The following is an 11,250-nucleotide window of genomic DNA, read 5'->3' as shown; positions in this document are numbered from 1 at the left end:
GAGAAATAAGCAACGGAAAGGGAGAGGGAGTGAAATGAAGGGAAAAAGGAGAGAAAGGAAAGGGAAAGGAGAGGGCAGCGCCGACGTGAAGCAGGGGGTATTGGGGAGTCCTGGCACTGCAGGGCTGCGGGGCCCCAGCCAGCCCCATACAATCCCCACACTAGACCTGGGCAGCATGCAGTACCGCCCCGGCAGGGGCACGTGGCACCTCGCGCTCAGGATCTGCAGCCAGGACGCAGGGGAGCCCTCCCTCCAGGGAAGGTCCCTTCAGCCCGTCTCTTGCTGCTGCTGCGGTGCCAGTGCTACCAACTGGTGTGAGAGCCATTGCCAGCCCCGCAGCCTGTGCTCCTTGCTCCTCCTCAGCTCCCTGCTTCCCACGCTGGCAGGAGCCTCCGCGGCCCTCTCCCTGCCCAGGCTGGATACCACAACAATCCCCCCAGGGACCTGAGTGCTGGCTTCCCCCCAGTGCTGCATTTACCCTGTTCACCCCAGGACTGCAGAAGGGATGGGGCAGCTGAACCCTGGCCAGGGGCTGTGTGGGGCCAACCTCGCCGGCACGGCCTGTGGGCCCTCTAGGCACACTACCCCTATGCAGCTGGGTCCTCGCCCCACATCACTGGAGCAAACTCCCAGGGGTGTCCTGGTGTCCCTTGAACAGTCTCATCAGGGAGCAAAGGGAGACCAGGCTCTGTGAGAGGTCCAGGAGGCTCTGGGAAGACCCCTCCCACACAATTAACAGCCCACTGGCCTAAGATCTGGAAGGGCAGAGGCATGGCGAGGGGAAACAAGTGAAGGTTTAAAAAAATAAAAAAGATTGAAGGAAAAATAAGAGAAAAAGGGTGGGGGAGAGAGGGGAAAGAGAGAAAAAAACCTCTAGAGGAGATATAAGAAACTGATAAGTGAACAAAGAGCCGGTATTGAAATAGATCTGAGGGCTGCGCCATGCTCGGGCCGTGCTGGATCCCTTTGCAGAGGGGTTTGGGCTTTTCAAAGGCAGCAGCCATGTCCTCGGCTCGGCATCTGCAGGAGGCCAAGGGGGGGCTGGTGCTGAGGTGGATGCTGGCAAGGAGGGTGCAGAGAGCTGACCCACTGTGCCAAGCCACAGGCCAGGGGTGCCACGGGGCCCTACCACAGCCCTAGGCTCCCCTTGCAACCCACACCCGGCTCTGCTGCTGCGGCCCTGGCACACAGTGGGGCCAAGTGTGGCCAGGGCAGGGTGAGGCCACGTGCCCAAGGGCCTGATGCCCTGAGCACAGGCCAGCCCTCACTCCTGTCCTGCTCAGCCCAAGCCTGCCAGGGTGGACGTGAGCCCCTGGCTGGCAGGCCCTGCCCTCCGGCCTCCTCCACTGTCCAAGGGGTGCAGGTGGTCCCTCCCGAGCCCCCTGCTCTCAGCACCTGGTGCTGCCCCGGTCATCCCTGCCGGCCGCGGCCCAGCGCCCAGTGCCTGAGGCTGCATGGGGGGGGAGAGTGGCCGGGGCAAAGAGTGGCAGGGCAGGGGCACCCGAGTGGTCGCTGGGGAGGGGACAGACGTCAGGCAAGCGACCCCTGGCCGCCCCCCTGCCCCTCGCAGCCCTCACTCAGCCGGTGCGCGGCCCCAGCGCCCCCCGCGCGGGAGGCTGTGCCTCTGCCCACCACAGGGCCACACACGGGGGGGCACACGAAGCGATGTGTGCAGACGGGGGGGGCACACGGGGGCACACGAAGCGGTGTGCGCGTACGGGGGTGCGCGTGCAGCCCCCCCGCTCAGTTCTCGAGGGCGGCAGCGCCACCCGGTGGCGGCTTCCGGGACCGCGCGCGCCGCCGATGGTCGGGGCCGGTGCTCAGTGCTCAATGCCCCGTGCCTCGTGATGTTTCTGCTCCCCGCAGCGCAGGGGAAGGAGCCGACGTCGAGGCTGCAGCAGCTCGGGGCCCCAGGGTGCTCAGCGGGGTGCCCCGGGTGGTGCCGCCGGCAGCGGGGAGCAGTCGCACACACGTGTGCACACACATGCATCACCCCGAGTGGCACATGCAGCAGCACGGGTGCTACACCCCAGAGAGCACCCAGGCAGCACGACACACACAAGCACACTCAGCGTGCACAAGCACGCACAGCGCTCCCTTCCATCTATGCTCCCTGCCCAGGATCCTGTACGGAAAACCCTGTGCACTCCTCCCCCCTCCCCCGTGTACACCCAGGGCAACCCGATGGAGCAAGAGGCCCCGGTGGGATCTCCTGCTTTACACCACCCATCTGTGACACCCCTCCTCACCGCTCCCCAGGCCACGACTGGTGCTGCTGGGCTTTGAGGAGGTCAGGGCCATGGCACCTGGTGACCTGGGGCCCAGCTGGCACCAGTGCCTGGGCTCCCCTCCCACTGCCTCCCTGGCATGTCCCTTCCCAGCAACCAGCAGCCTGTTCAGTTTTTAAAAATTTTATTTATAACAATATCTGTTTTGTTTAGTTGTAAAGTAATCCAGCAAAAATTATTAAAACATTTCCCCCCAATAAAAGGATGGGTTCGCCCCCCGCCCTCCCCCCACATGCGTTTATTTATTTCTACTATAAAAGCTAGGTCATTTCCATGTTTTTGGGGTGGTGGTTTTTTTTTCCTGTTAAAAAATGTGCATGTTGGAGAGTGGGCGAGGTGCAGGCGACAAGCCGGAGTGAGGGGCTGCAGGGCTGGGCCCGCTGGGGATGAGGACCCTCCACACCACAACAGGGCTGGGGGCCTTTGTCCCTGTCTGCTGTAACAGTCAGGCAGAGCCGAGAATGGCAGGGAGGGAGGGAATCGGTGGAGGAAAAGGTGGGGAGGGAGGGGAATGGGGGGCCGAGGAAGGTTTGCAGAGGCCACACTGCAGGAGAAGGGGGGACCCGGGGAGTAGCAGATTTGGGGGGAGGAAGGAAACAGGGCTCCCGGAGAGGGGGGCTGCAGGGCTTGGGGGGGACAGAGTTGAGAGCTGGAGAGCATGCAGCCCCCACTCTGCCTCCCTCCTGCCTGCGCCCCATGTAGCAGTAACCCCATGTCTCCTGTCAGCCCCGCCTGCAGCAGCCCCAGTGAATTCTTCCTGGCACACTGACAGCGGTGCCATCCCTGCTCCGAAATGCTGGCTTGTCCTGTGGGTGGGAGGAGGGGGGGGGGCCCAATGTAAAGAGATTTAAAATAAACCAAAGCCGGATCTGGCAATGAGAGGCGCTGAGGCCTGGTACCGGGGAATATACAGGTAATAATACTGCTCACATAGAAAAGTAATAATCCTTCATTTGTACATTTATACAGTGGCTCTTGGCTCCCCCGGCCCCCGCCCGCCTCCTGCAATGGGTGTCTGTGCCAGGCCTGGGCACTGCAGCCCAGCGGCCCTTCGCCCCCGTCCTGCCCCTATGCCAGGGGGTCCGCCAGGTCATCGTCCACACCCCGTGACAGCAGCTCCCGCTTCTCGTCCGTGCTAGCCAGTGAGTTGCGGCTGTTGTGGGCGCCCATGTACAGCGTGGCGTAGACGGGGTTGGTGAAGTTGGTGGGCTGTGGAGAGGGAGGAGCAGGTGGGAGGGGGCATGGACACCTTGCTCCCCAGCAAAGCAGTCCCCAGAGGCATCCCTTGCCCCGGAGTGCCTTGGCAAGAGCCCACACCAGCCACAACCTCCTCCTGGTACAGCACCACTGACCCTGCAGCTGCTGCCATCCCTCCCCACAGCATCCACCCCCAAAGCCTTTGCAGCCCCTTTGAGCCCCCCAGCCTCCTCTGCATAGAGAGCAGCCCCAGGGACCCCCAACACTGCTGCAGCAATGTGCCCCTCACCTCAGCATGCACCCCCTTTGCATCCCCTGCTTCGGGCTGGACCCCGTGCAGCCGACGGCCCCTTTGTGCCACAGTGGCCGTGCTCCTCACCTTGTCAGGGTCCAGGGCAAAGTCCGCGTCCAGCAGCTCCCCCACATCATCGTCAGGCTCCCCCTCATACATTTTGTAGGTGGGGTTCCCGATCTCCACGTTCATGGCACCGTTTGTCATCCGCTGGTGCTGGAAGCCCTTGGCGCTGGGGAGGGTGTGAGACAAGGGGTCAGTGCCTGCAACACCGAGTGCAGCGAACAGGGCCCCCACCCCACCAGCGGACCTCTTTGTTTGTCCTGCACAATCAAGGCTTTCAAGCCCTGCAAGGAGGGTTTCTGTCCTGGCTGGGTAATGCTCCCTCCTGGCCCCCAACAGCCTGGACTCACCCTTTAATCCTCCACTTGTACCAAACAAAAGCCACCACGGTGAGGAGGATGAGCAGCAGCAGGATGGGGATGACAATGGAGGCCGTTCCTGCGGGACGAGAGGTGCAGGTACAGTCAGAGCATGCGCGGGGGCTGGTGCCCGAACACCCTGAGCCCCAGGCAGCAGCTGGTCCAGCAGCCTGGGCTGGCCCTGCCTTGCGGGAAAGGACCTGCCCCCTCTCCACATGAGAATGGGGTTCAGGAGTTGCATGGGGGCACTGGGAAACCCTGGCTTCACAGGCAAAGATGCGCCCCTGACACCCCTGGTTTGGTGTCAGGCCTTGCAGTGTCCCCTGGGGCAGGACTGCCCCATACGTACGGTTGCTCTGCTGCTCGCTGACGATGAAGTCCTCACAGCGCGTCCCCGTCATCCCCGCTGGGCACCTGAGAGCGCAGGGAGAGCACCGGGGTTAGCAGGGGCAGGACAGCATGCAGGGAGGGGGAGGGAGAGGTGGGGCACAGACCTGGGGGTCGGGGAGGCACACAGATTGGGGTCTGTCAGTCATGTGCTCCCTCTGCTTGGGGGGGCAAGTAGCCCACCCATATCCCCCCACTGCCCCCCCCAGCTCCCAGCTCTGCTTACAGGCACTCGGGCAGCTGTGTCTTGTCGCTGATGGAGCAGGTACCACCGTGCAGGCAGTAATTGTCGCAGGTCAGGCAGCTGGGTGCTATTTTGCCATCTGGGCAGCTGTGTGGCAGAGAGGATCAGGCACATGTGTACCCCTGGCCTGCCCCGTGTCCTCCCACCCAGCACCTGGGACTCTGCTCGCTGGAGGCTGTTAGCTCATCCCTCCAGCACGGCTCACAGCTGTGCTACACAGACGGCTTCTGGGACATCAGGATGGGCTTGGGGGACAGACACCTCCATTGCCTCCTCCTGGGGCCCCAAGATCTCCCAGATTTCTTAGGTGCCCTGAATTACTAACCCAGCATCTCTCAGCTGTGGCTGATCCCCAACAATCCAGCCACAGGGACACAGTTTTTTTTCTTGGGTCCTTGTGCCCACCATCCCCTCTTCCTCCCTCGAGTTCGATGTCCCCGGCACCTACATGCAGGAGACTTCTCCGCTCTGCTTGTTGATGCTGCACTTGCCCTCCTGGCACCGGGAACACTTGTTGTCCTGGCACTGGGTGCCCTCGAACTGTGGAGGGCAGCGGCACTGCTTGGCGCCGCTGGCTGTCATCTGGCAGACACCCTCGTTCTCACAGTAGTTGAAGCACTGCCCTGCAAGAGACGGTGGGGTCAGGGTGGGCAGTCCCAGGCCGGCCGCTCGGACCGCCAGCCCCTCTGGAGGGCTGCTTGCGGCCCCGGTCCCTCATGGAGCATCATACCACTGTGGGTCCCCAGAGAGCATCCCCTAAAAGACGGGGACGTGGGAGTCCACCCTCTCAGGCATTGTCCCCAGAGGTCCCCAAAGAGCATCCCCCAGAAGAGGGGGACCCAGCAGTCCGATCTCCCAGGCACTGTCCCCAGCAACGCTTGCCACGGGCAGGCAGCACTCACGGTACTGGCAGCGGTCCCCGATGAAGGTAGGCAGGCAGCGGCAGTTGGGCTGGTTGCCCTGGTTGACGGTGCAGCTGCCGTTGTTCAGGCAGTAGTCACTGCACACTTGCTGGTTGCACCGGGGCCCCGTGAAGCCAGTGGGGCAGCGACACGTTGGCATGCCTGAGAACAAGAGCCATTAGCATGCTCCCCATCTGTCCATCTGCCCAGGACCAGCCCCAACCCCCAGGCTCGCCCCCAGCAGCCTCACCCGATGGGGAGGCGGCGCACGTGCCCCCGTTCTGGCAGTAGTCCCAGCACTGATCGATCTGGCACTTCTCCCCATTGTAGCGCGGCTGGCAGCGGCACTTGGCCTGCTTGCGGGCATTGAGGAAGCAGCTGCCGCCGTTCAAGCAGACCAGGTCACAGGTATCGGTGGTAGGCACTGGGAGGGAGGGATGGAGGTGAGTGGGACTGCGCCGGGCAGAACCCCCCTCCTCCTCCAGACCACCTACCAACGGGGGAGACAGTGGGCGAGGGAATGACCACGCATGTGCCGTTGTCCAGGCGCTTGCCGTTGGGGCAGGTGCAGACAGGGCCGCTGGGGCTGAGCAGGCAGAGCCACTCGCACTTCTTGCGGTCACAAGGGTTGGTCACTGCCGAGAGGGGAGGGGATGACGTGGGGTGAGGACGGCGGGGTGACCCACAGCCCTCCTGGCAAATGACTACTCCCCAACAGCTTTAGGACATCCCCCACGGCCCTACAGCTGCCCAAGCCCTGTGCCCGTCCCCCGATGCCCTGGGGTCACCAGCTGACAGCTTGCCATTGCAGCTGGCCTCCTCCCAATCTACCCCCCTCCCCACTAACCCCTCCTGCTCTGCCCATCCAGATGCCCCCCACTTTGGGCAGTGAAGCTGGGTGGCTGTGTCCCCTCTTGCCCCAAGCTCTGCCCCTTGCCCTCTGGCACCCTGCATCAGAGATCAGGCCCCGGGCACCTCCCTCCCACCCCGGGAGCAGGGCAGGGGTCCCAGGCCCAGCACGCACCCTCTGGTTGCTTGTACTGGTGGTAGAGCACAACGTCGGTGGCATGGTTGAGGGCAGATGTCAGGTTGGTGACAGCCTTGTGCCCAAACTTGTGGATCTTGAAGATGCGGTTGTTGATGTAGGTGACACCGTAGATGTAGTCCTCAAAGATGTCAATGCTGAAAGGATGGCTCAGCCCTGGGGAAACGAAGAGGGGACATGTGCAGGCAGAGGCAGCACAGCTGGCAGCTCACTGCCTTGGGCAGGGCTGATTAGGGATTTTGGATGGATTTGAGGCCAGGGTCTCCCACCCTGTATGAGGGGGACAGTGTTGGGGGGACAGCATTGCCAGCAGGCTCTGGTCCTGCTGTGGAGCATTTAACAAGGAAAACCCGCCCTTGCTGCCATCTGCTGAGCATCCCTGGCTCAGCGCTGGGGTCTGTCCTGCAGCACGACCCAGGCCAGGGGCCCCGGGGAGCTGGGCTATGCCGGGACCCCACCCTGGGGACATTGCCCCTGGGCAGGTCCCTCTCCTCCCTGCCAGCTCTGGCGGGTCTCAGGTGCTGCTCACCCTTCTTGTTGTCAATGGCTACGACGGGGTCAGTGCCGTTGAGCCGGATGCTGCCGATGACGGAGAGCTTGGCGTCGGCCCAGTACAGCCGCTCGTTGTGGTAGTCCACAGCCAGGCCTGAGGGGGCACACATAACCCCAGTGAGGTATGGGCCCCCAAGCCCACTCCGAGCCCCTCCTGACCATGTGGCCAGCAGAGCAGCCCCCCTGCCGCCCCTACACACTCCTGCCACGGGGCTCAGAGCTCCCAGGCCGAACGTCCCCAACACGAGCTGGTTGTACACCCCTCCTGTCAAAGCTTTTGCCACCCCTCGTGCCCCTCCTGGCACCCGTCTTTGTTCACCTGTTGGCCACTGGATGTTGTCCTGCACCAGGGTCTCACGCAGTGTCCCGTCCATAGCGGCCGTCTCGATCTTGGGGTGATTGCCCCAGTCTGACCAGTACATAGTCCTGCAAAGGACACGGGCAGGTCATTCCCGGCAGGGGAGCAAGGAGGGGAAGACCAGGACAGTCCGACGCCCCATGGGCGGAGAAACCCTCCTGCGTTCTCCCCACAGCATCCTAGAATCACTAACGTGACCCCAATGGGCCAGCTGACTCCAAGGCACAGCAACTCGAGCTGACATGAAGAGTGATGCTGGGGCACAGGGAGCTTCCACCACAGATGGGTTTGTTGGTGAGAGGAGCCGGGGTGAGGGCTGGGCAGAGGGAAGGGAGAAAGGGCTCTCACCCCCTAAGCGGGTCGACTACGATGGCGTGGGGCTCATCAATCATGCCCGAGATCAGCGTCTTGCGATTCTCGCCTTTCATCTGCGCCACCTCAATGACATCCCGCCCCGAGTCTGTCCAGTAGATGTTCCCAGCAACCCAGTCAATGGCAATTCCCCGTGGCATCTTCAGCCCCGAGATCTGGGAAGGGCAGAAAGGGGGGGAGAGGTGAGGGCAGAGGATGCTGGAAGCCCAGCCTTGGTGCCTCCTGCCATGCCCCTGACAGAGCTCACATTCAGGTGGGTGACGCCGCCATCGATCTGGCGCCGGTTGCGGTTGGAGGCGGTGGAGGCAGCAGAAGAGGCAGGCAGCTCCCGGTATGAGATCCTGCCCGTGTGCCAGTTGGTCCAGTAGATCTTGTTGCCCTTGACATAGATGTCCATGGCGTCAATGCGCACGTTCTCGTCGCCCTGGAAGGCTGGCTCATAGGCCGAGTTGGGGTTGAAGGGGTACATGCTCCGGATCTTGTTGTCGTCCGCGATGTAGAGGATTTGGTGCTCGGAGCCTGCAGAGGAGGAGCCGTTGGTGCAGGCTGGGCTGGGAGCAGGGGGTCAGCCCAGCTCCACGGTGGTGCAGGGGACAAGGTCACTGGGAGCTTGGCACCCCCTTGGGGCTTGCTCTGCCAGGGAAGGACAGACTGACGGCACTGGCAGAACCCGGCACCTGCCCTCAGCAGTGCCAGAAGGAAGGGTGGGCAGAGGTGCAGGGGGAGGAGGAGGAGCAGGGAGGGAAGAGCAGCTGGGTCTTGCAGGGCAGCATGGGCACACACAGGATCTGTGTACACCCCCGTTCCCTCCTGACCTTCTGCCTTGCACATGTTGTCTGTCTTCATGAAGTTCTTGGCACAGCTGCAGATGTGGGAGCCCTTGGTGTTATTGCAGAGCTGAGAGCAGGTCCCAAAGCGCAGGCACTCGTTGACGTCTGGGCAGGAGACAGGAGTCAGGGGAGCAACCAGGAGGGTGCCCCCATGCACACGGCCAGGGCCGGCCCCTCTCTGGGGGCTGGTCTATGCTACCCAGGGCTCAGAAACCCCATCTCTCCCCATTCCCCATGTTTGTGCCCCAAGGACACCATTTCTGACACCCCAGCCACTCCACAGGTGTGAAGACACATCTTACTGGCAAAAACCAACCGAAAAGCCGACAGCCTGACCCTGAGCCCTCTCTGGCAGCGGCGGGAAGTACCTTGGCAGGAATTCTTGTCTGGCACTTTCTGGAAGCCTCTGCGGCACATGCAGTACGTGGTGGACTGTGACTGAACGCACTGGGCCTCGTCTCCACACATGGTGGTGTTGGTCATGCAGTCGTATGACTTGTGGTCTGGGGTGGGACGCGCCGTCAGCACCTGTGCCTTCATGGCTTCCCCAGTGTCCACCCTCAGCCCCCCCAACACCCCAGCTCCCCACCCACCGTGGGAGCAGGACTCCTCATCAGAGCCATCTCCACAGTCATCAAAGAAGTTGCAGCGGAGGTTGGCACTGATGCACTTCTTGTTCTCGCACAGGAACTCGTTCTTGTCCTGGCTGCAGCTCTTGGGCTTGGCTGTAGGTGACTCTGCGGGAGCACGGGCAGCGGCTGTGACACTCCACGTCCCTGGGCACCCAGCCCCACAGGAGCCACAGGGTGTGAATGGCGCAGGAAGGGACAAGGCAGGGACCCAGGATGCCCGTGCCCACCTCCTGGTTTTGGGAAGGAGTGGGCAAAGCAAACCCCCAACACCTGGGCTAAACCCAGGGCTCTGCAAGGACCAGCCTGAGGGCAGCGGCGACCCACTGCCCCATCCACACCGAGCACAGAGCGGTGCCCAAGGGCAGCCTCACTCACCGCAGTCCTTCTCATCCGTGTTGTCTCCACAGTTGTCAATGCCATCGCACTGTCGACCGATCCACAGACATACCCGGTCGTTCTTGCAGCGGAACGGTCTGTTGGGGGGACACTGGAATTTCACTGCACCAGCAAACAGAAACAAACGGTGACGGTGAAAGGAGACGCCATAGCCAGGCTGTCACACTTGTCACAAGCCACTGCTCGGCCTCTGCCCGCTCTCCAGGGAGGCCTGTCACACGGGGGCGAGTGGGCTCCAGAGACTAAAGCAAAGAGACTGAAGCAAAGACAATTGCCCAGTTGCTGGCCCAGCTGCAGTAGGGTCAACCTTCTTCTCACCCAGCCCCCTGCCCTCTCAGCTCCCTCTCCCCACTGCCAGCCCCACACCTGGCTCAGCACCTCTGCAACTCCGCTCTCTCGACCGGAGCCACCTCCTGCCCACTTGGCCCCACCGGCCGCCCTCAAGGGGACCCATCTAGAGGGGACGTGTGGAGCTGCCAGAGGCACCCACAGCCCCCCCGGGTACCCGCAGTGGTGCCCAAGCTCTGGGACTGTCACCCCTCCCTGGCGTGCGGGTGCTCAGGGCAGGCGGCTGCCCCTGCAGGCAGATGTGTGCCAGGCAGGGCCTTGCCAGGAGCGGGGAGAGGCAACGCGGTGTCACTCACAGCACTCCTCGGGGTTTTCATCTGAGTTATCCCCGCAGTCATCCTCCCCATCGCACTTCCAGGCCAGGGGCTTGCACAGCGTGTTGTTGCACTGGAACTCGTCCAAGGGGCATGTGCGAACTGCGACAGCACGGGGCAGGAGGAGACACATCAGCCAGTGCTGCCTGGCTGCCAAAACACCGGTCTGGGGCCGCAACTCCAATTTCTAGTATAGCTGGGGGCTCTCCAGGGCTTGGATATGTGTCTGTGCGTGCCCTGGGGCCAGGCAGAGTGGTGCTGACTCATGCACAGGGGAGCACTCCCACCCACAGCGGGGACACAGGAGACACGAGGGCATGGGGGAAAAACGACCAGCCCCGAGGGAGCCACACAGTACTGCCATTACCCCCAGTGCCGCAGTTCTCCTCGTCGGTGCCGTCCATGCAGTCTGCATCTGCATCGCAGCGCCAGCGCATGGGGATGCAGTGCCCGTTCTTGCACTGGAACTGGTCGAATTCGCAGCGTGGCGTGCAGTCTTTCTGCAGGGGAAATGCAAGGGACAATGGTTAGCAGAGACAGCCCTGGCTGTGGCAGCCTCCCATCCTGCGACTGCAGCCAGGACCAGGCTCTCAGCCCCGCTTGGTGGTGGGCGACCACCGGCAGAGGCATACTGGGTGGGATATGTCCCCACTCCCACACATGGACAGGGC

At 62.7% G+C, this 11,250-nt stretch overlaps 1 protein-coding gene across 3 annotated transcripts in view; it reads right to left on the bottom strand.

The window, feature by feature from the left end:
- Nucleotides 1-2,395: 2,395 nt before the first annotated feature.
- LRP1 (LDL receptor related protein 1) overlaps nt 2,396-11,250 on the bottom strand; it is a 92,889-nt gene continuing 84,034 nt past the window's right edge. For all 3 annotated transcript variants that reach the window (XM_076360434.1, XM_076360435.1, XM_076360436.1), the window contains 20 exons: nt 10,947-11,079; nt 10,562-10,681; nt 9,897-10,019; nt 9,483-9,626; nt 9,258-9,392; nt 8,875-8,994; nt 8,307-8,578; nt 8,036-8,214; nt 7,649-7,755; nt 7,307-7,423; nt 6,757-6,933; nt 6,227-6,367; nt 5,983-6,156; nt 5,733-5,894; nt 5,279-5,453; nt 4,813-4,917; nt 4,549-4,613; nt 4,191-4,278; nt 3,865-4,009; nt 2,396-3,497 (listed from right to left, as the gene is read on the bottom strand). In XM_076360434.1, the coding sequence (XP_076216549.1) occupies nt 3,357-3,497; nt 3,865-4,009; nt 4,191-4,278; nt 4,549-4,613; nt 4,813-4,917; nt 5,279-5,453; nt 5,733-5,894; nt 5,983-6,156; nt 6,227-6,367; nt 6,757-6,933; nt 7,307-7,423; nt 7,649-7,755; nt 8,036-8,214; nt 8,307-8,578; nt 8,875-8,994; nt 9,258-9,392; nt 9,483-9,626; nt 9,897-10,019; nt 10,562-10,681; nt 10,947-11,079 (2,823 nt within the window). In that variant the 3' untranslated portion in view covers nt 2,396-3,356. The remainder of the gene's footprint in view (nt 3,498-3,864; nt 4,010-4,190; nt 4,279-4,548; nt 4,614-4,812; nt 4,918-5,278; nt 5,454-5,732; nt 5,895-5,982; nt 6,157-6,226; nt 6,368-6,756; nt 6,934-7,306; nt 7,424-7,648; nt 7,756-8,035; nt 8,215-8,306; nt 8,579-8,874; nt 8,995-9,257; nt 9,393-9,482; nt 9,627-9,896; nt 10,020-10,561; nt 10,682-10,946; nt 11,080-11,250) is intronic.

This window comes from Aptenodytes patagonicus, chromosome 27, assembly GCF_965638725.1.
Source record: "Aptenodytes patagonicus chromosome 27, bAptPat1.pri.cur, whole genome shotgun sequence".
NCBI classification, from domain to species: domain Eukaryota; kingdom Metazoa; phylum Chordata; class Aves; order Sphenisciformes; family Spheniscidae; genus Aptenodytes; species Aptenodytes patagonicus.
This window is presented reverse-complemented; position numbering and strand designations above follow the sequence as displayed.